At 46.2% G+C, this 21,332-nt stretch overlaps 1 protein-coding gene across 6 annotated transcripts in view; it reads left to right on the forward strand.

Moving 5' to 3' along the window:
* The window catches only part of LOC141564711 (uncharacterized), a 38,354-nt gene extending 17,412 nt beyond the window's left edge, over nt 1-20,942 (forward strand). For all 6 annotated transcript variants that reach the window (XM_074307555.1, XM_074307557.1, XM_074307556.1 and 3 more), the window contains 4 exons: nt 2,429-2,524; nt 13,032-13,090; nt 15,819-16,000; nt 18,168-20,942. In XM_074307555.1, coding sequence (XP_074163656.1) covers nt 2,429-2,524; nt 13,032-13,090; nt 15,819-16,000; nt 18,168-18,818 — 988 coding nt within the window. In that variant the 3' untranslated portion in view covers nt 18,819-20,942. The remainder of the gene's footprint in view (nt 1-2,428; nt 2,525-13,031; nt 13,091-15,818; nt 16,001-18,167) is intronic.
* The last annotated feature ends 390 nt before the right edge of the window (nt 20,943-21,332 follow it).

The raw sequence follows: 21,332 nt of genomic DNA on the forward strand, positions 1-21,332 counted from the left end.
TTCACTGAATCGCCCTTCTTCCACCTCACGTGGTTTGGATCCAGTTCTGCCCCAAATGCCATAAAATAAACTGAGTCCGGAGTTCGTAGTTTGAAATTGGGATGAAAGTAGGACGGAGAGTAATTAACAAAAAGGCACTTCCTTCCACCCAAGGCCACTCAGCAAAAAGCACAGGCTTGACGTGAGTGGGGCGGGCCCCTGGGGGCTCTTCCCTGGCCGGGGTCTCGCGGCCGTGGGCCTGGTCTGGCGCGTCCTCGGGTGACCAGCAGGCCCCTGTGGCGGGGCACCCAGCCCTGCCTGTGGCTGTGAGCCACTCTCTGCGGTAGATGTGGAAAGCTTGTGTCCTGGGGGGCGCTTTGTTCTGAAGCTTGGCGGAGGGATTTTTATTTAGCACATTCCTAAATGTAACGTGACTGGCGTATCACTTCTATTTCCGCAGTGCCTTCTGGTTCCCTTAGTTTTAGGCAATTGTCTTCAGTAATTTCTTGAAACTATCATGGCCAGGGTTGGGGTTGTCGTTTGTTTTGGTCTCTCCCCCCTCCGACGCCCCCCAGGGATTTAGTGGTTCTTCGTTTAGCTCTTGTTTTCCAATTTTTGATTATTTTTGATTGTAGAGACCTTACGTTTCCTTCTGCCTTTTCTACTCATTTTACCTTGTTCTACTATTTCTCATTGTCCAGTAAAATTGAATTTTTTCGCTCTTTTCTTAGAATTTTTCAGGGTGTCTGCTACTTTTATAAGAATTTCTATCTGTCCTAATTCTCTTTCTAGGTTTTTTTCCCCTCCTCCAGATCTTTTATTTAATTTTGTGTTTCTTGCATCCTTTCTCCCTTGGATTCTTGTCGTCCGTGTGCCCAAGCTATTCATTTCTCTTAGATGCTACTTTTCTTTTTTAAATTGTATTTTGTGTTTTCTCCTGGTAATTTATATCACTAGCTTCATTTTCTGATTAGATCTTTGTGCTTGGATCAGAGTCTTCTCATCCATATTTCTGGAGTCTTAGGTGCACTTATGGCTGTGAATTGTGATACTGTAAGACCATTTTGGGGACTGGTTGTTGGGGATTATGGCCTTCCTACTTTTTTTTTAAATAATTTGAAGAGAGCTAAATGACTTTATTATAGGTGTGGCTTTTGTGAGTAAATTTGTTGATGCTGGAAGAAACCAATACCAGAAGCAGAACATGTAGGAATCAGTGAGAGTTTGTTGAGTTCATCAGCAAAGGAGATTCATTTAGTGGTGTCCTAGAGATTTCCTGGAAGAACGAAAAGATAAGATACATAGGTTTTCATTAAGAAAGAAGTAGATTAAGTACTTCTTGATTGTACAGCTCTTCTTCCTAGGGGTTTAGGGATAGGATTGGGAACGTATAATAGGAAAGGTTCTTTTTTAGGTGGACAGTTTCTTGTTATCCACCCTAAACGATGGGGCTGTTCTGAATACTTACTGTTTCAGCAAAAAAGGAAGGCTGCAGACAGGACTCTCCCAGCAACCTAGACAGGGTCAGGAACAAAGCGGAGAACTACAGACAAAATGGAGTCGCTTTGGTTTTCTTGGCTACCTGCAGTTTTTACCTGGGTCCAAAACTAAGAGTGAAGGAGGATCGGGATCCGCTTGGAGCTTACTTGGGGAGACAAGTGTTTTTTGGGTAGGACACAATTTGCTCCAATATGTACTCCATTCCGTACAGAGCTGCGGCGTATTCCATATTCCCGAAGTAGCTGAGCATTCTGAGAGCCACTCCTTATAAATATGACCACCCAGAGACAGCTATTCTCCTCCCTGTTTCCAGGTGGGAAAAGTGTGTGTGCCCCCACGGATAAGCTTCATGAGCTCCGCTGTTCTGTCCCTGTGGGGGTTCTTTGTTCCGGTACCGTCCCAGAGCAGATCCCCGAAGATTAGGAAAGATGAATTTGTTGTTTGAGGCCGTACTAATCCACATAATACACAGATAATCTTACTCCGGTTTTCTGCAACTTAGCACATCTTTTTCCTGATAAGAGAAAATAGTAATACTGCCGTGTGATGCAAAGTAACCTCTCTGTACATGGTCCCATGTGATCATCCCAGCCATCTAGCTCTGATCCCCATTTTACAGATGAATAAAGCGAGGCTTGGAGAGGCTGAGAGAGTTGCCTAAAGCTCGCGTCAGGTGATGTTTGGACCCACTTCGGCTTTATCCATTTATCCCCGAAGTGAGGTGGCAGACTGGATGGAATGCCGCTTGGGAGGGGCTGAGGGGCGCTTGACCTCTTTTGATCTCAGTTTTTTCATCTGTAAAGCGGGGATAATGGCGTCGCCTCTCCGGCTGTTGGGAGGACCAGGTGGAAGGTCTGACCCTAGCTGCATGCTGCTGTGAGGAGGGGTGCAGACTGGCATTCCCAGGTAACGGTACAAAACGCTTTCCCGCATCGTTTTCCTCGAGCAGGGCCTCCAGCTTCCCAGCCAGATGCGGCCTTCCAGTTGAAGAGGGGAGAAGCGCCATGGACGCCAAGCAGAAAAGACTCCAGCGACACCTGTCGGGGTGAGTAGTTTGCAGCAGGCCTCGGGCGGTCGCCGCTGAGCCCGCGCGGTAGGGGGCGGCCTTTGGCGGAAGGGCGCCAGGAGCCTCGCAGGGCGCGGCCTCGCGCTCTCTGCTCCTCCCCACCTGCACAAGCCGCCCCTTCAGAGCCCTAGGTCCAAAGGAGGTTAGAAGGAGGGGTTTGGGACGCGGGAGGGGCGGGAGGTGGAGGAGGAGGTTTGGAGGGGCCTCGGCGGAGCCCCCAGAGGAGGAGGGAGCGCCCCCCCCCCCCCCCCGTGAGGCACGCGGAGGGAGCCGAGGCGGCCGCGGGGCGAGCGCCGGGCCTGGCGGAGCCGGACCGCCGAGCACGAGGGTTGGGCGGAGGCCCGGGGAGGCCTCTGCGGCCCGGGTTACAGGCGCGGCCTGCACCGAAGGTCGGGGGCCTTTTCGCTTGAAGGGGCCACACAGGTAAGAGTGTGCTGCTGTGCCTGGAGAGGCCTCCTGCCCTAAGCGCCCAAAGGCTAAGGCGAGGCTGATCCTTCCCCTTTGCGCCCGTCCTAGTTGTGGCGGAGACCAAGTTGTCTGGACTTGTGCTCCTTCTTCCTGGAACTGCCCTCAAACAAGGCGGAGCCTCGTGGGCGAGGGGTTGGCTGGTCTCTTTCAGAGTTTTCCCCAGAAGCGGTGCTCCCTTTTCTCCTGGAGCAGGATGAGTGCTCCCCAGCACAGGTGCCTTGTGGCATCTCCATGTGCAGAGGATCTTTCCCCGGGGGCGGTACTCCTCCCTCCACTTAAATGACACCCCGCCCCCCCTTCAGTCTCCCCCCTCATTCGTTCTCTTGAGCGCCGTCTTCTTTCCGAGAGGCCCGGAACCATTGTTCCCTGGACTTTGAGCGTTTGACTTGTTAGACTACATCACCTAGGCCTCTCTAGCGCCCTCTTGCCCTCCCCCTTGGATGCCCCCTCCCGTTCAGTAGTTTACGCGGTTTTGTCCGCGCCCTCCGGTGGGAGCCCTGCCGTCGCCATGTCGTCATCCGGCGGCGTCCTTACGGCTCCGCCTACGTTTCTGTTGCTTGGCTCACCCAGGAAGGGAATGGCTTCTGGGGCCTCTTTATTCCCTCCAAGAACGTTTTGAGCGTTTTTCAGAGAACAGGCTTCCCTCCTGTGTGTTTTGATGGGCGCACGATAGTCTTGCGCTATTCATTTCCTTTTCTGCAGATAGGAAAACCTTTCTCCCAGTTGCTTATGATTTCTCTGCCATTGGAATTGTTTCCTATTCGGCCCCCCTTTGGGACGTCCTCTCTTGCCTTGCAGCTTGCTTGTGCCCATCCTCCTGTCCTAAATCCCGCCTTTTCTTTGCTGTTTTCCTGTTGTTTAATCTACTTCTTGGCCAATATGGTGGTGATGGTGGTAGTGATAATAGCAGCATTTATCTAGTGCTTTAACATTTGCAAAGGGCTCCGCGGGGTAGCTCATGGTTCTCACAGTGGTTCTGGGAGGTAGCTGCAATGATTACCCCCTTTTTAGTTGAGAAATCTGAGGCAGACTTGCCCAGGGTTACCGGGAAAGCCAGAAGCTGAACTGAATTTTTCTGTCTGGCGTGGGAGCTCAGAGTCATTTTAAGTTGCGTTTCTCTGATTATGAGTGACTTGGAGCATTTTTTCACATGGTTTATTTATCTTGAATTAGACCTTTATGAAAGAAATTTTTTGCATGTATTTTTCAGTTAACTATTTCCCTTCTAATTTTAGACTTTAGAATTGGGGGGTATTTAGATGGCACGGTAGGTAAAACACGAGTCTTGGGGTCAGGAGGACCTGAGTTCAAAATACCTCAGACACTTAATACTTTTTATCTGTGTGACCCTGGGCAAATCATTGAACTCCAGTTACCTCGCCAAAAATAATAATAATGACGATTTTTTTAAAATTACATTGGTTTTGTTTGTGCAAAATCTTAATTTTATATAATCAGTCAGAATTTTCCATTTTATATTCTCTGATTCTCTCTCCTTTGTTTGGTCATGAACTCTTTTCCTAGCCATGAAAATTTCTTCTTTGTTCCTCTGATTTGTTTAGGAGCTGACTTTTTATCCAAGTCATGAACCTGGTATGTTCTAAGAGGTCTTGGTCCAAAGCTAATGTGTGGGATGCAGAAGTTCTGCTGAACTTTTTCTTTTTCCTTGGGAGAGAAGGCAGAGTAAAAAAAGTTACTATAAAAAAGTTTCCTTTTTCCCCAAGACAGAGTACAGCAGAGAGTGATCCTTTTTTTCTTTCTTTCAGAATTCCTTAGTCAGGAGAGCAGCTGTGAAATACTGGAGTCGCCTCCAAGACAGGGCATTCTCTGGACAAATCATCCAAGGAAAGAGCTGAGACATGTCCTTGGGCATTACAGTTTGGGAGAAGCTTGGGAGTGGGATGTCAGAGTAGAGCAAAAGAAGTTCAACCAGGAAAAAGGATCCAGGCAAGAGTCAGTCATGGGCAGGAAAACTTCTGAGTTTAGTGCCCACGAATGTAATATGTTTGGAAGAAGTTTCAGTTTGAAGTCAATCCTTTTTCCACAACAGGGTGTTCCCGTGAGAAAAATATCTACAGGAATGTGGCAAAGATGAAAAGAACTTTAAAAGTCTTTAGAACCAAGTAAACGTGACAGTTTTTTTTTTTTCCCCAGGAGGAAGATTCGTAAATGTAATTTAAGCAGGAAGTCAGTCAGTTATTCTTCAGAGCACCTTATTCAGTTGCATAGAATGAGTGCCATATGGCTATAATAAATCTGGTAAGCTCTTCAGAGATAGAAAAGCCCATAAAAATTATCATAGAATCCATACTGGAGAGAAATCTCTCGATAGGCATCAATTTGGAAAGTGTGTTAGCAGGAAGAGACCCTTTACACAATATAAAATAATAGTACAAGAGAAAAACTATTTGAATGTAACAGATGTGACAGAATCTTCAAAGTTTTAATCTTTCCTGTATATAAGAGAAACTAAACTCTTGGAACGTAGTGAATGGGGAAACCTTTAGACAAAGTTCTTTATTATATTATATATCAGAAAATCCATACTGGACAGAAATCCTTTATGTAATGAATGTGGGAAAACCTTCAAAGTTCTTATCCTACTGAACATTGGAGAATTCATAAATGAGTTCACACATTCATTGAATTCAAAGTATGAATTCTCTTATATTCGGTAAAGTTTCCTTTCTGGATGAACATGTGAACTCATTTACTCTTAAAGAATACATTATTGAACACGAGAGCTAGTATAGAAACAAAGAAATCCTTCATATGTATAGGAAAACTTTTAGTGTACCTTACTACCCAGCAGAGAATTCATATAGAAGATAAGCCCTTTGAATGTAATCACTGTGGGAAATCATTCACCTAAAAAAGGAAGCCTTCTGATCATAAAATGATTGATACAGGAGAGAAATCTTATGCATGTGAGGAATATGGGAAATCCTTTAGCTGGAGCAGCTCGCTTATTATGTACACTGGAGAGAAAGCCTTTGAAAATAATGAATGTGAGGAGTCACAGTTTAGTGAACATAAGAGAATTCGGATTAGAGAGAAGAAACTCTTTGATGGGAATGAAAGTGAGAAATCTTTTGGCTAGAGAGGTTCCTTTACTATCATCAGAGAATTAATACTGGAACGAAACCTTTTGTGTGTAATGAATGTGGGGAATTCTTTACTTGGTATACATAGCTTACTGAGCATAAGAGATTGCTTAGGAGAGCACAGAAATCTTTTGAATATAATCAGTGTACAAAAGCTTTTAGCCAAAATTCAGATCTTACATCAGAGAACTCAGTCTAGAAAGAAACCCTTGGATTGTAATAAATGTGGAAAGTACTTTCAATGGGACAAATATCTATTAAATATAGAGTTCTTACTGGAGAGAATCTCTTGGATGGCCATGAAATGTGGAAACATGTTTATAGCCTTTAGCTAGAGTGAAAAGTTATAGCTGGAGAAATTCTTCATCTAAAGTTCTAATCTTATTCAGCATCCGAAAAAGACTGAGCCCCCTCTCCCTACTTTCCCTCTTCTCCCAAGAAACTCTGGTGACTCTATAACTTCCAGCCTTAAACATAAAATTGTCTGACCTTCAAAGCCCTTTGTAACCCATCTCCCGTCACCGACTTAATTGGGTAACATCGGGCCCTTGCCCTTTCCTGAGCCAAATATCCCATGTCCCAACTCTGAGATTTTCACCACTTGTCCCCCAAGCCTAGAGTGCATCTTTATGGGTGACCTGAGAGGTCACCCCATAGCTCAGAGCCCTTAAGCATTTCAGAGTTGCTTTTTTTTTTTTTTTTTTTTTTTTTTTTTAAAGATTGATAAAAGAGGTTTATTATGGGGTTTGGAAGTAAAGTTTAAGTCTAGTTAGCAAAAGGTGAAGGTAGAGGTAAGAAAGTACCGGAACCAGTGTTCCAGTGGGCAGAGATCCTTTGACATGCCAGGTATAAGGCTGCCATGTTAGGAACCTTTGCCCAAAGTTGCTTTTCTTTATGTTGTTGCTGGCTGAGCAGAAACTTGTGCTTCTGCTCACTTTACTCTGCATTTGTTCCTATTACTTCTCCAGCTTTCTCTGAAATGCACCCTTTGGCCATTTCGGGCCTATCTGTCCTGCAGCTATATTTGTTCAATCCCTCCACCACTGTAAAAAGCAATTGCAGGCTCGCTCTCAGATTCTGGTCCTCTGTGAGTGGGATCCTCGGGTGGGGAGGGATCAGAAAGTCGGTTTTGCCCTCCACCCTATTATCCGTCCTCTTAACTTTGTCTCATTTCCCTATTGAGTTTGATGGGTGTTCACATGGGTGAACTGTGTCTTGTGCTCCTCCTTCCTTGGCCCACTTTGCAGTGAGGTTCCTTCCCCCACGTCCCCTGCATAGCAGAAGTTAAGGGGAAAAAATCTCAGAATGACCCACACTCTGCTTACACGATTCTGCCAGCAACAACTTGGATTGATTTAATATTACTCTAAATCCAAGCCTATTGAGCTTAGAGAAATGTAAAACTGACCTGGAACTGTTTTTCTCTCCTCCCTTCCTTGTCCTCAGATACAAGACAATTTTGAACAACCTTGATCAGAATTTTGAATAAGGAAAATAGTTTTGGGATTAATATTCTACTCCACTAATAGAAACATGATCACTTAAAAACTACTTGATTCCTTTGACTTATCTAGGGGAGATAGTGGAAACCCCGGGCCTAGGTTTTGAAGGCACTCTTGGGAGTCTCGGAATAGGCTCATGGCACCGCTCTGACACGGACACCCAGAGCCAGAGTTTCCCAGTCTGGATTGTGCTGGGGTGGACCTGGATGCTATTTCAAGGTCCCCCACCTTGTTTCCGTCCACCCTTGCCCTTCCTCAAGGAAACCTCTGCTCTCGCTTTTACATTTAATGTGGTTCCTAATGGGATATCTTGTTCATTGTTCAATTTTATGTGAATTTCAGGGTTTGGTGAGATTGACTTGTGGGACTGTAGGGTCTATCTTCAGGCAACCATTGTGGCCAGCAGTTTCTTGTAATGGTATTTATGTAGATATTAAACGTGCTTTGGTAGTTTGGTTCCCAGATATTTTATTCAGTATGTAACTTTTCAATTGGATTTCACTTTCTGTTATTGTTTATTGTATTTTGTCGTTGCTGTATGGAAATTCTTTTGATTTTTGTGGGTTAATTTTATACCCTGCAACTTTATTGAAATTATTCTTTATTTCTCTTAACCGATTCTCTGAGACTTTTAAAAGTATCATGTCATCAGTAAATAGGGATATTTTGGTCTCACTTCTTTAAGAGCCTATCTTTATTATGCTTTTAATGTTCTTTTTTTTGTCTTACTTGTGACAAATAACATTGGGGAAATGGGATATTCTTGCTTTTTTCTTATATTGGGAAAGCTTCCAGTATTTTCCCTTTGCCTAAAATGATAATTTTTTGTTTTAGAGAGATTTTTGAACATATTCTTTAAAGTTCCCTCAATGCCTATACTTTGTATAGGTTTGGTTTGGTTTTGTTTTGAATAAATGAAGGCCTTTATCAGAGGCTTTTTCTATATCTTTTGATATAATCTTTAGATTTTGGAATGTTTTTCTTTTTAATATGCCTGACCGTGTTGATATGCTTTTCTTCATGATGAACCAATTTTTCATCCGTGAAATAAATCCAGTTTGTTTGTTGTGAACCTTCCCTCTCCCCCTTTTCTTTTTTAGTGAAAAAGAAGTAGAAAGAACATACATACCTGTGATTGGAATGAATAAAGAAATTGAAATAAATTAACATAATGGAATATTATTTTAGTGTAGGAAACATTTTGTATGATGAACACAGAAACAAGGAAAGATTTACATGAACTAAAAACCAGGAAATAATACATACAGTGATGACATTGAGGTCATTGGAAATAAAAACAACAAAACCATTGGAATAGAGTGCTATGAAATTATGGTGATGAAGCTTGATTTCAAAGAAGAGATAAGAGGGGAACGCTTTTCCCTTTCTTTGCAGTACTGGGGATCATGGTTGTGGAATATTGCTGTGTTAGTTTTCACTGAAAAAATTTTTTTTTCTTTCTCTTTTTTTCCCCTCTTTATTGTAAGGGATATCTCTCAAGGAGGCCATTGCAAAGGGATAGAATGGAAAATGTTGATGATGTAAAACATAATGAAATTCATGTAATTTTAAAAAGATACTTGGGAAATGGCTTAATAATTTCTTCTATAAATAACCAAGCAGAGAATTCCTTCTGCTTTGTTTCTGCCAGCTTTTTGTTGTGTGGTTGTCAGTCATAAACATTGATTATGAGTATTTACTCATAGGTGTAATGTTAAGTGTTGAGGATACAAAGAAAACAAAAAATAAATAAATAAATTTCAGCCTCAAGGAACTTATCATGCCATGAAGACAATGTCTAAATAAGGATATGTAAGGTACATGCAGAGTAGATGGAAAGTCATCACGGATCGGGGATTTGAGTTAAGTTTTAAAGGGTGTGACAGGGATACTAAGGCAGAATGGAGGGGACAGAACGTTCCTGGAATGGGGACAGCTAGGTGGGAGATGAAGTTCTCTGTGTTTAGGAACAACTGTATTTAGGTCAGTTCAGATAGATCAAGAGGGTTATGCAGGGGAATGTGGATTATGAAAACTGTAAAGGTAAAAAGGAAACATTATGAATTAGAGGGTTTAAGATTTGAACTTTTAAAATTATTTTTATTTTTGTTTTATTATTTATTTTGTTATTCTTTTTTTAAAAAGTTAAGTTTGAAATTGACCTACCTGCCTCTCCCCCTCTTTCTGAGAAGGCAAGATATTCCATCATTTACACATGTGAAATCAAAAAAAACCCTAAAATATTTCCTTATTAACTGTATTATCCCCCCCCAAAAAAAGTGAGAAAAGTGTACTTCAATTAACACTCAGAGCTTTAGTTCCCTCTCAGTAAGCAGATAGCATTTTCTTCATTAGTCCTTTGGAATTGTTTTTGATCATTTTATCACAGTAACCAAGGATTTCATAGTTCATCATCATTAATTATAGTATCGCTTTTCCTATGTATGATGTTCTTCTGGTTCTCACTTTACTTTCTGTCTGTTCAGCTAGATCTTCCCAAGGTTTCCTGAAGCCAGCCCAGTTGTCATTTTATAGAATAATAGCATTCTATCATAATAATATACCACAACTTGATCAGCCATTCCCTAATTAATAGAGAATTTTCATTTCTCCATGTGATGTGGGCCAGTCTTATGTCATAAGCCTCTTCTGCCCAGTTGTCTCAGGTAGGGAAAATGTCTTTCCCTTACCCTTTGTTGGCTCTGGCTCTATAGAATTTGATTTGACACATTATTTTTGAGGTGGTTTGGAGGGGAATGCTGGGAGAGTCCAGCTGGGTTTCTGCCCCTCTTCTGCCCCGCTGGCTCTGCTTCCGAGGTTTGATGTGGCAGGTCCTTGAGTGTGAGAGTAGACTTAATACTTTATGAAGTCACATTGGTCCCTAAGTGGAAGATAGATTTCAGTCAGAGAGAGACTTGAAGGGAGAGGTGTCACTTTGGGGGCTTTGGAATAGTCTGAGGAGGAACTCAACTTTTGTCAGACAATGAGTTCTCCCCAAATTTTGGATCTTTGCATTCACAAAACACTAGGTTACCCCGATCCAAGTTCACTGGGCCAGAGTTCTGTATCTTAGTACCAGATGGTTTTGCTGACTACTTTTTCGTAATAGAGATCTAGTGTGGCTGAACCACCTTCACTTTTTTTTTTCCCCATTAATTCCCTTGACATTCTTAAACTTTTGTTCTTCCAGATGAATTTTTACTCTATCAAAGAGATTGTTAGTCGTTTGATTAGTATGACACTGAATAGGTAAATTAATTTAGGTAGAATTTCATCTTGATTCTATTGGATCAGCCTGTCCATGGCCAATTGATATTTTTTCAATTCTTTAATTCTGACTTTTTTTTTTTTTTCATAAAATGTATTTTGTAATTGTATTCATATAATTCCTAAGTTTGTCTTGGCAGGCAGACTCCTAAGTATTTTATATTATCTATAGTTATTTTAAATATAATTTTTTCTATATATTTTGTATCCTGCAACTTTGCTGAAATTGTTCATTATTTCAATTAGTTTTTTAGTTGATTCTCTAGGATAAAATTTTAAAATTTCTATTTAGATTTTCAGTTTGGTGTTTAGGGATTTTTGATTTGTCCTTTTTTTTATTCTTAGTTGCATACCCAATTCATTGATCTGCTCTTTTTCTGTTTTCTTGATGTAAGTATTTAGAGATGAAAGTTCCCCCAAGTACTGCTTCGGCCAACATCCCATAAATTTTTGTATGCTGTCCCATTGTCTTCATTCTCTAACGAAATTATTGTTTTTATGATTTGTCATTTGGTCACTCATTCTGTAGGACTAGATCAGTTTCCAATTAATTTTGAATCTGTGTTTCCATAACCTGGTCTAATTTTTATCACATCATGATTTGGAAAAGTTTTATTTAAGATTTCTTCCTCTGCGTTTGTGAGGTTTTCATGCTTAGCAAAGAACAGGAAACATTATCCATGTACTATTTGTGATCTCTTTTCAGCTAATTCTTCCTCCCTGGTTGATCTCAGTTATACTTCCTCCATAGCCTGGGTTCCTAAACTCTTTAAGCCTTTTCCCATCCCCTCACATTTAATGAGGAGAATCCAGGCCATTCATTGTGAGCTCGCTCTTCTCCCTTCCTCCATCTCTCTCATCCCTTTGGCTTCATCTCCTACTTATTTCCCTCTTGGGTCCCTGGAGGACAGAACTGAAAGGAACCCAGAGAAGGGTGGCCCACCCCTCGTTCTGCAGAGGAGGAGGCCATCCAGTATGGCCACGGTCCCTGACCTTGTCATCCCGTTTCCTCTAGCCTCAGGAGTCTTCTGTTGGCTTGTAAAGCGCCCAGCCTGAGCCCTTCCTGCCTTTCAGTCCAGTCCATGTGGCTCTTCTTCCAGTTCTCCGGCCCCTCCCTGTAGCCCCTCCTTGTGGCCTGGGCCCTAGACTCATGCGTTCTCCTTTGGTGTTTGGGATTCTTCTTGACTGAGTCACCAGCCTTGGAAGCAGTGTTTCTGGAGGTCATGGGCATTAAGCGGGCTTGGCAAGGCTTCCTCTGGGCCTCCTACAGGTCTCTCAAGATGCTATAAGCTCACATGGAACTTTATGCTCGGCTGTCTGAAAAGATCTAAATCCAAAGATGCTTCCAGCACACCGGAAAGGAGCTTTTGTCTACCGGAACTTGACAACTAATCACTACTTGGCAGAGATTTAAACCCTACTTTATCGACTAATACTTCAAATATTCTTAAGTGGTTAAGTGGTTCTCTTTGCAGAGAAGGTCTCCAGTCCTGAAGATGACATTTCCTACTTAAGGCTTTGGGCTTTACTAATGGGTAATAGAGGTAATTGTATTTGCTATGGCCCAGACACCTCTGTCAGGTATACTTTCTGTAGAGAGACAGGAGAGGCACGGAGAAAAAGCCTTCATCGGACAACTGCAGGAAATGAAAGAACGAGCATTCCTTAAGTGGTGACTGGGCTCTGCGCAATGAGCTAAGTTCTAATGGCAGACCCGACCTCCGGGGCAGGACAGAGAACGGGAAGAGGAGAGTGGGAAATGGAAGAAAATATAGGGAAACGGGCTCTTTGCCTGATCTTTGCTTAACTGGGCGCAGAGTGGGGTTCGTTTAAAACAGGGTCTGGGAACTTGCAAAGGTTTTTGCTATTTCAATATAATTGGTTTCCTTTCGAATACATTTTATGCATTTAAATAGTTTTCCTAGCAGTGGTCCGTGGGCTAGCCAAAGGTACACAAACAGGTTTTAAGAACCCCGATTTTAAGGGAAAGATGATGGGACAGCCGGGTCTGTCTAGCAGAAGGAATGAGCCGGTAGTCTAGAGATAGAAAAGGCCCTCGGGACACTCCCATAATCCTCAGATCCCTCCCCTCCCCCTCCCCATTGGCTCAGGGTGTGACAACTTCTGTTTCTGCTTTCCTTCCAGGCCCAGAAAGGCTGCTTACTCTCGGAACCGCCCAGGCGCCATGAAGCCCTCCAAGCTGGGTGAGTAGGGACTCGGCCTTCCAGGCTGGGCCCAGGGCCCTCCCCCTGGTTTCCCATGGGTGCTGGTTCTGCTGAGACTTCCTCTTCGCTGGTAGGAGAGCGCACAAGGGTCGGTGTGTCGCTGGGCCCTTTCCCAGCCTCCTGGGCCCTGGCCCTCAGCGGGCTTGGCCAGGAATCAGAGGGCTTGGGCCTGGTGACCCCCTCCTTCTGGCCCCCTCATGGAAGCTGACTCCAACTCCAGTCTCTCTTCTGGAAAGCTTTGTTTGATCCCCCTAGTGATGAAATCATGGCGTCAGTGCTCAGAAAGTGTAGATGTTTACCGTGGGCCCTGCCTTCTCCCCCTCCACTCCTGGGAGGGTGGGCTCTTTGGGGACCCTGGCCTTTTGGCTGTTTGGGGACTGGGAAGCCTGGTTAGGTTCCCATAAGTTTTTTGTTTTGTTGCTTCAAGTTTTCCAAAGTACTTTACCAATAATGTCTCATTTAAACCTCGCTGTCACCCTGGAAGATAGGTGTTCACTTATCCCCATTTTCAGGTGAGGAAATTGAGGCAGAAAACCTTAAATAACTTGCCTAGTATCTCCCCACTAATGTCTTTGATCAGATTTGAATTCGAGTCTTCCTGAATCCATCACTATTTCCAGTAGGCCACTCAAAAACAAAAATTTTAATTTGCCTCAGAAGCAAAAAATGCCTATTGAAATAGGTTTTCCTCTCAGGTAAGATTTATATTATATTTGGAAAGAATAGCACAGTGTCTGGAACAAATTAATAAATAAATAAATTAGTGAATAAATAATTGTAATAATAAATAAATAAATAAATAAGTAAGTAAGTAAGTAAGTAAGTAAGTAAGTAAATAAATAAAAGTGTTTATTCCCTTCAAAAACCAACAAATTGTAGCCAGCAGAAGTTTGCTGTTTCTTTTTCAAGCTTTTTTCTTGTAGATGTGGGAAAGTTGTGTGTGTTTGTGAAATTCACAATAAAAAATAAAATGGTAGCTTGAGATTGTAGCTGCCCATTTTTCCTCCTCTTCTAGAGGTGAAAAAGGGGGAAGGCATGATCTGCTTCTTCCCCCCTTAATTTAAAATAATTAAACTTAAATCATTATTTAGTAACAGACAAAATTATAAATGTGAGCATTTAGAAATATAGAAATTGTTTCTGTATTTTGGTTATACACTTTTTTAATGTTCAATAATGTCACTTAACTGCTCTGTTTGTGAACCCTTCTGTACCTTTAAAAAAAATGTTTTATTGATACTCATTTTTCTATCAAATGAGATGAAATATGTAAAACCTCTTGCAAACCTGAAAGTGTTTATATATATGTATGTAATGGTGACGATGATGATCATTATTATTCCTCTGCTAACTCACTTGACCTCGAATGCTTTTTATTATATTTTAATTATATTTTGCTAAAACTTAATCCAGCTACATTTAATATTCCCATTTCTGGTTTCTTCCCTTTGTAAATTCCACCCACTACGACCTTCTAGAGAAACTTGTCCCAAGCATTGTCCTGTAAATGTCTCTGCCCTTGTGACCGTCCATCACTCCACTTGGCAGAGAAGCTAGATTAAGTATTGTAGTCATTCTACTGTGCTTTGCCTTGGAACCTGATCTTGTGATTTTTGTGATTCACATTATGGGCCTTGGCGGTGGCTCTGGGATTTTCAGAAGAGGCCCAAATGATGCATCTCAATTCTGAGCAATCATTGATAGCCATTTGAGTTGTTTCAGTTGGGCTCTTCTTGTCCCCATTTGGGATTTTCTTGGCCGAAGCATTGGAGTGTGTTAGGTTCTTACTAGGTGCTAAGTCGGTACTTAACAATTCTCTAGGAGTTGTACCCCTGCGAACTTCTGGGGAGGAGCTTGCATGTTTAAGAGGAGCAAGTTCATTGGTTGAAGCATTTTTTCCCAGAAGCCCCTGAGTTATGCCACGCCCATTCTCTGGGAGGATAAAAGAAGCAACATTGAGCAAGGGAGAGGAGTCTCTACTCTAGGGCAGAGTTTGTGGCCCTTGAGACAGCAGGTCTCCTCCCAGAGAGCGATGGGCAGTTTCTGGAGACAACCGGACTTTACAGGAGTGGTTTGCCATTTCCTTCTCCAGGTCATTTTAGAGATGAGGAAATGAGGTGAACATGGGGAAGGGATCCCGGGTCACACAGCTGCCTAAAATTTGTTACTGCTAGCATAACTAGTCACTGTGCTTGGCACTTAGCTCCCAGTTTGCCTTAATTTTCAAATAAAAACTACAAATGAAAGAGCTCTGGCTCTCAAGGAGCTTGGATTCTGCCAGGGGCCGAGGAAGGGATGGGGTCCGCAGCTAGGGAAAGTCTTTTCAGCGGGAGGCTGGGTGCCTTTGGGAGGGTCGGGGAAGATTGCCGGTAGGGGGAAGAGGCAGCCCCGGGTTTTGGAGGGTGCTCCAGTTCTGAGGCCCAGTCTAACTGGCCACATAACCCCTAGGGTCGTGCTTTTGTACCCTGGATCTGGAACCTCCTCCCTTCCCCATCACGTCTCAAGAATCCCTCCTTGGTACAGTAAATGTGATCAGTTATTCAGTTAGCAGACAGTTACCGTACTGGTGCTGAACTAAAGGGAGAGGCTTAAACAAAACAGGGAGAACCAGCCCCTTCCTTCAGGGGGGCGATCCTCCTAGCTCCTCCAGGAGAGGAGATGGTTTAGTTCCTGCTCACAGGCTCCTGTTCTTTTCCCTTTCCCTTAGACCCTGCCTTGACCTCTGACACATCTGTAAGCAGTAAAAAGGGGGCAAAGAGGGAGCGCACTATGTTCAATGAGGTTCAGCTGGATGTTCTTCTGGGGGAATTTCATAAGAACCCCTACCCCAACTATTCCGTCAGGAGCGAGCTTGCGAACCGCCTCGACGTTCCCGAGTCCAGAATACAGGTGAGTTAGGGTTCGTGCCCAAGGCGGGCTGCGTGCTACAGGCCTTTTCCTGGCTCTGCACCAAGTTAACGCTGGCCCGCCAGGCATGCAGCAGGCACTTCATAAATGCACGTTTCCTGGAGGCCTCTGCCCTCACAGAGCTCCTTTCTAACTGTGTGGTGATGCTTGAGCGGCACCAGGAACATGCACCTCCTTTTGCCCTTTTTGGTGTGAAGAGGCTTGCTTGCCCTGCACATTTCTCCTGTCCTCATGGAATCCCCCTTGGGAACAGGAAGTGAAGGTCTTGTCTGCTGACGGCCGGGACCTCTCCTCCAGCTGGGCCCAGCTTGTGTCCCAGGTTATCTATGTCTCTCAGGGTGGGCTTCTGGAGGCCCTTGTGGGCCCTCTGCCTTCGGGCATTTTCCTGGCTCTCACCGAGGCCTAGAACGGGCCCCTCTTCATTTTTCCCTCCTGGCCTCCCTCTCAAGTCCCAGCTCAGAGCCCACTTTGTCCAGGAAGCCTCCCTTCCCTCTTAATGACTTCCTGTCAGTCTTGTTCCAGCCTGTTTGTACTCCTTGTTCTCCCCACGCAGACTCCCTTGAGCTCCTTGGGGCTGGGTATCATCGTCCCCCCTTTTGTGTTCCACGTAGAGCATCCTTAACTTTGTAGCCGCTGTCGCAGCAGCACCTCCACCTGCTTCATCTCGTTTGACCTTCACCACACCCCCCAAATGAGGTGCTTGCTCTTTCTCCTTATTTCACGGATGAGTTAACTGTTTATGAGTCTCTTAATTCCTCTCAGGGTTACATAATGTCTTCCTTTAGTTGGCAGGCCACGTTTGTTGTAGTCATTCCCTCACGTTGTTTCTACTTTCTTCCTACTACAAAAGCGTTCCTGTAAATGGGGGGGGGGGGGGGGGCTCCTTCTTTAACGTCCTTGGAGCCATTGCCCCGTAGTGCTAGCTTGAGGACAAAGAAGGTAACAAGTCGGTGCCTTTTTCCGAGTAAATTCTAGTTTTTGAATGTGGCTAGACCAGTCATTTCAGAGCGCCCCCACGGTGGGTGAGTGTGCCAGTTTCCATCTTTGAAAAGGCTTTCCCAGTTTAGTAGTGATGCAGTTTGTGGAAGCTTTGCCAGCGATGGGAGAGCCTGCAGGTGAGCCGGGATCCGAGGCGTGAGATTTCAAGTAGAATTCAGTATGAGAGGAAGGAGCCATTTGGATCTCCGCTAAAATAGTTAATAGAGAGAAGGAAGATGAAGGCACTTTTTGAATACAGTTCCTTGGTGCATTCCTGAGGAAAAACATATTGGGCAGATTAGGGGCAGAAGCTCCCCGGGAGATTTTGTCTAATCCCATGTGTACGGGGAGGGAGGGGGAGAGACAGACAGGCATGGAGGGGGGGACAGAGACAAAGAGACTGGTCCATTGCTTTTTAATCAGTACCAGAACCCCTCTGATGGGCCAATCACAACACCCTGTGTGTTATGTATTAAAGTTCACAAATCCTGGGTGGGGTCTTGCACTTGAGGTGTTGTTCCGATGTCCTTTAACAGAGAGAATTTTTATTTATTTTTTTTTTTTAATTTTTTTCCTGAGGCTGGGTCCTCCTGAGTTCAGGGGCTGATGCTCTCTCCACTGCACCACCTAGCTGCCCCTAAACTATTATTTTATTTTTCCCCCCCTGGGGTGAAGTGACTCGCCCAGGGTCACACGCTAGGAAGTGTTAAGTGTCTGAGACCAGACTCGAACTCGGTCCTCCTGAGTTCAGGGCTGGTGCTCTCTCCACTGCACCACCTAGCTGCCCCATAACTATTATTTTATTTTCCCCCCCCCTGGGCTGGGGTGAAGTGACTCTCCCAGGGTCACACAGCCAGGAAGTGTTCAGTGTCTGAGACCAGACTCGAACTCGGTCCTCCTGACCTCAGGGCTGGTGCTCTCTCCACTGCGCCCCCTCGCGGCCCTGAAAGAGATAATTTAAAGATTTTGCGCTAGCGTGGACGAGTCTTAGCAAAGCTTTACAGCGGACACTAAACTGGTTTAAGTCAGATGCGCTGAGATGTTTGTGAAGTGCTCAGCGCTCTGTAGTTCCCTCCTTCCCTCTCCTCCCTCCCTTCCCTGAAACCTGCCGTTCCATGAGAAGAAATATAGCTGTGTGGCCTTCGCGTGATGTCTCCCTCTCCTTTTTTAGAATTGGTTTCAAAACCGAAGAGCCAAACAGTCTCGACAACTGAAAGAAAAAGAGAGTTTGAATCTGTCCGGACAGACCCAGGAGTCGGGGGAGCAGAGCTCATTGGTTCACGGCTCAAAAACTGCTCAGACTCCAGCTCCGGGCCCGGTGTCGCAGGAGAGCCTCGCCGAGAGCCAGCTGGCCTGGCCAAACCGAGCCAGGTTCCCGTCCTCTAAGATGTCCAAGGTGACCCTTGGGGAAGGTCCCGGCTTCCCGGAGACTGTGGCTACGGCCTCAGCGCTGGCCAAGGAGGCCTCCACGAGCCCCGGAGCCTGGCTGCAGCCCCCCGCCTTGACTCTGGAGTCTCATCCCTGCTTAAAGCCCCAGGCCTGGGGGGGCTCCCCGCAGAGCACCCCGCCTCGGCAGCAGAGCCTGAAGAGGGGCCAGCAGCCCGAGAGGCGGCTTTGGCTGGAGTACCTCCGCCAGCTGCACGAGCAGTCGCAGCAGTATCCCTGGATGCAGGAGTACCTGGAATACTTGCAGCAGCACCCGGTCCCGGTGGCCCCCGCCCTAGCCCCCAGCCCACCAGCAACCCCCCTTGCAGATACTGTTCCCAGTGCCTCAGCAGCCCTGGCCACAGACGCGGGGCCAGACCCCGCACCTGCCAAATGAATCCTCCCTCGGCCTGAAGTTGTGGGAGCCTCTGGAGTCACTTCGTATCTCAACCGTCATGGACCTCTTTCTTGTCCGTCTCCCTCCCCCAGATGACCTCCGCTCCATGATCCACCATGCGCTCGGCTTCCTGGGACCAGGCAGTCGTTTGACCCAAATTGTCTCTTTGGTGTACTTTGAGTTTGATGATGGCTTCCCCTGTTGTTGTCCGAGGACAGATCTTCGCTCCGAGGTCCATGGCGGAACTTGGGAGGGTCTTGGTGTGAGCGGGCGGGCGGGTATCCTAGGCAATGATTCAGATCCACGCCATTGTTGGGGCAGCAACAAACTTGCAGAATGACGCTTGCCTTTTAGTTAACGGGGTCCGGGGGCCCGCTAAGTAACCATGGACCAAGGAAGAAGGGGCGGGACTGGGTGGGCTGCCGTGCCCCGTTGGGTCTCAGTCGGAGGTGGGCTCCTGGCGCCATACCCGCTCACCACGACACGGTACGTGGGCCATCTGTGGCACTTCAGGGCCGGGCACCCAGAGGTGGAGGCCCTCCCATTTCTTGTATTAGCCTGCAAATGACCACCCTAAAATGGGGCTTTGTTCTTAGCTGACACCACAAAACCCAATGTCCTGCCAGCACTCCTCTGCGGAGCGTGTGGTGTGGAATAAATGTGTGTCAAGTGGGCAGGTGTGGGGGGGAGAAGGGGGTGGGAGGGGCCCCTGGAGAACTCTGCAGTTATGCCTTAAGCCTATTGAAAGGAACCGAAGTTGGCAATAGTAACAAGAATATTTTTACAAGTAACAGCCCATTTTCCTTTTCTTAACCCTGACGGGAGACCCTTCTGCGAGACTCAGTAAGCAGAGGTCAGCTCGCTCCTGGCAGGAGCTCCTCAGGGCTTGGCTCTCGCTGCCAGCCCCCTTTCCTTCCTGTTAGGGCCCCTGATGGACTTAGGGTTCTCCCCTCCGCACTCCTCAACCTCCTCCAAGGCCCACTTCTCTTCTTGGCTTCCCTCATAAGTGTCAGCTGCTTCTGGGGAAGAGGCCGGCAGGCCGAGCCGGCCCTGATGGCCACAGCCCCGGCGCAACTTGCTTTGCTGTCCCCTCCCTTTCTCCCCTCTTCCCTCGGTCTTCAGAGGGGCAGCAAGGCCTGAAGTGCCGGCGTGCCCCCAGGCCGGGTCCTGGGCTCACTTGGGCCAGGGTCCCTCCCCCCCCCAGGCCGGGGTCCTGGGCTCACTTGGGCCAGGGTCCCACCTCCACAGTCCCTTCCTGCATCAGGCGGCCATCTTTCGTGCTCCTCTGAGCATTTCTTTATTTTCTTGTCGCTCCAGAAGCTCTTCCTCCTTCCAGGCTCATCTCAGGGGATACTTTGTATGGGAAGCCTTTGCTCATGTCCCTCTCTTCTTATCGACTTACTAGATAAATAATGATTTCCCAATAGAATGGAAGGGCCGGGTGGGGGGGAGGGGGCGGGAGTTTGCTTTTTTCTCCTATTTTTGTATCCTTGCCATGTGTCACACGTGTAGTGGGCGCTTAATTATACTTAGAGAATGGGATGAGGATTGGTTTGAATCAGCCCCCGCGGCAGTACTTGTTTGGTAACGATTGGTGGGTACATGTTGCCTCAGAGAGGATCGGAAAGGGCAGTGCTGAAGCCAAAGAAACGGGAGCCTGTGGCGGGCTGGCGACCTGGGCGGCGAGGAGGGGAGGAGGAGCCTGCTCGGGGTCTGGGGCGCGGGGAATGGGACGACGGCACCGGCTTGGCACTGACCAAGGACTCGTCCCAGCGCGCCTTCCTGGCGCTGCCTCCAGCTGCTCTTGATGAATTCATAACCTCATTCTGTGGAGGGGTCCCAGGGCGGCGGGAGGAGGTCACCGCTGCCCGCGGATCCGAGCGACGGCAGCCGTTCTTTGGAAATGCTCTCCTCGTCTCCCCTTCCCCAAGGACTTCGGTTGTGTGATATGTCGGCCCTGTTGGCAGGCACGACGTTGTATTTTTATCACCCTATTTATGTCAATAAACTGAAATGACTTTTCATTACCTCGCTCTTCGTTTGTGGTCTGTCGGAACGTTCGGGGACACAAAGGCCCGGTGGCTCTGGAACTGAAGGGACCGCGGAGGCCCAGGAAGGTTGGCACGGCCACGAGCCGTGACTAAATGTCAGGAGCAGGAGCCCAGTGACTTCTTGTGGTGGAGTGAGACGACCCCCACGAAGGATGTAGAGGTAGGAAGCGGAGCAGGAAGTTGTGGGTGGCCTCAGAAGCAGAGCCAGGAGGCCTGGGTGCCCCTGGCCCCTTCCCAGAAGGGCACTGGGGGAACAGATTTGGCAAAGGGCTGTTCCAGAAGGAGCAGACTTGCTGAGAGCCTGCCCTCACACTGCTTTTGAATGATGGGAAAAGGCTACCTTTTTGTGCAAGAAATTAAATTCTGTCCTAGAGTACAAAGTGCTGTATCTACCTGCCCGTTCGTGCAAGCTGCTTAGACTGTACGTGAGTGTCCGGCACAAGGAACGGTCAGGATGCAATCA

The sequence above is a fragment of the Sminthopsis crassicaudata genome, chromosome 3, assembly GCF_048593235.1.
Source record: "Sminthopsis crassicaudata isolate SCR6 chromosome 3, ASM4859323v1, whole genome shotgun sequence".
Classification (NCBI taxonomy): domain Eukaryota; kingdom Metazoa; phylum Chordata; class Mammalia; order Dasyuromorphia; family Dasyuridae; genus Sminthopsis; species Sminthopsis crassicaudata.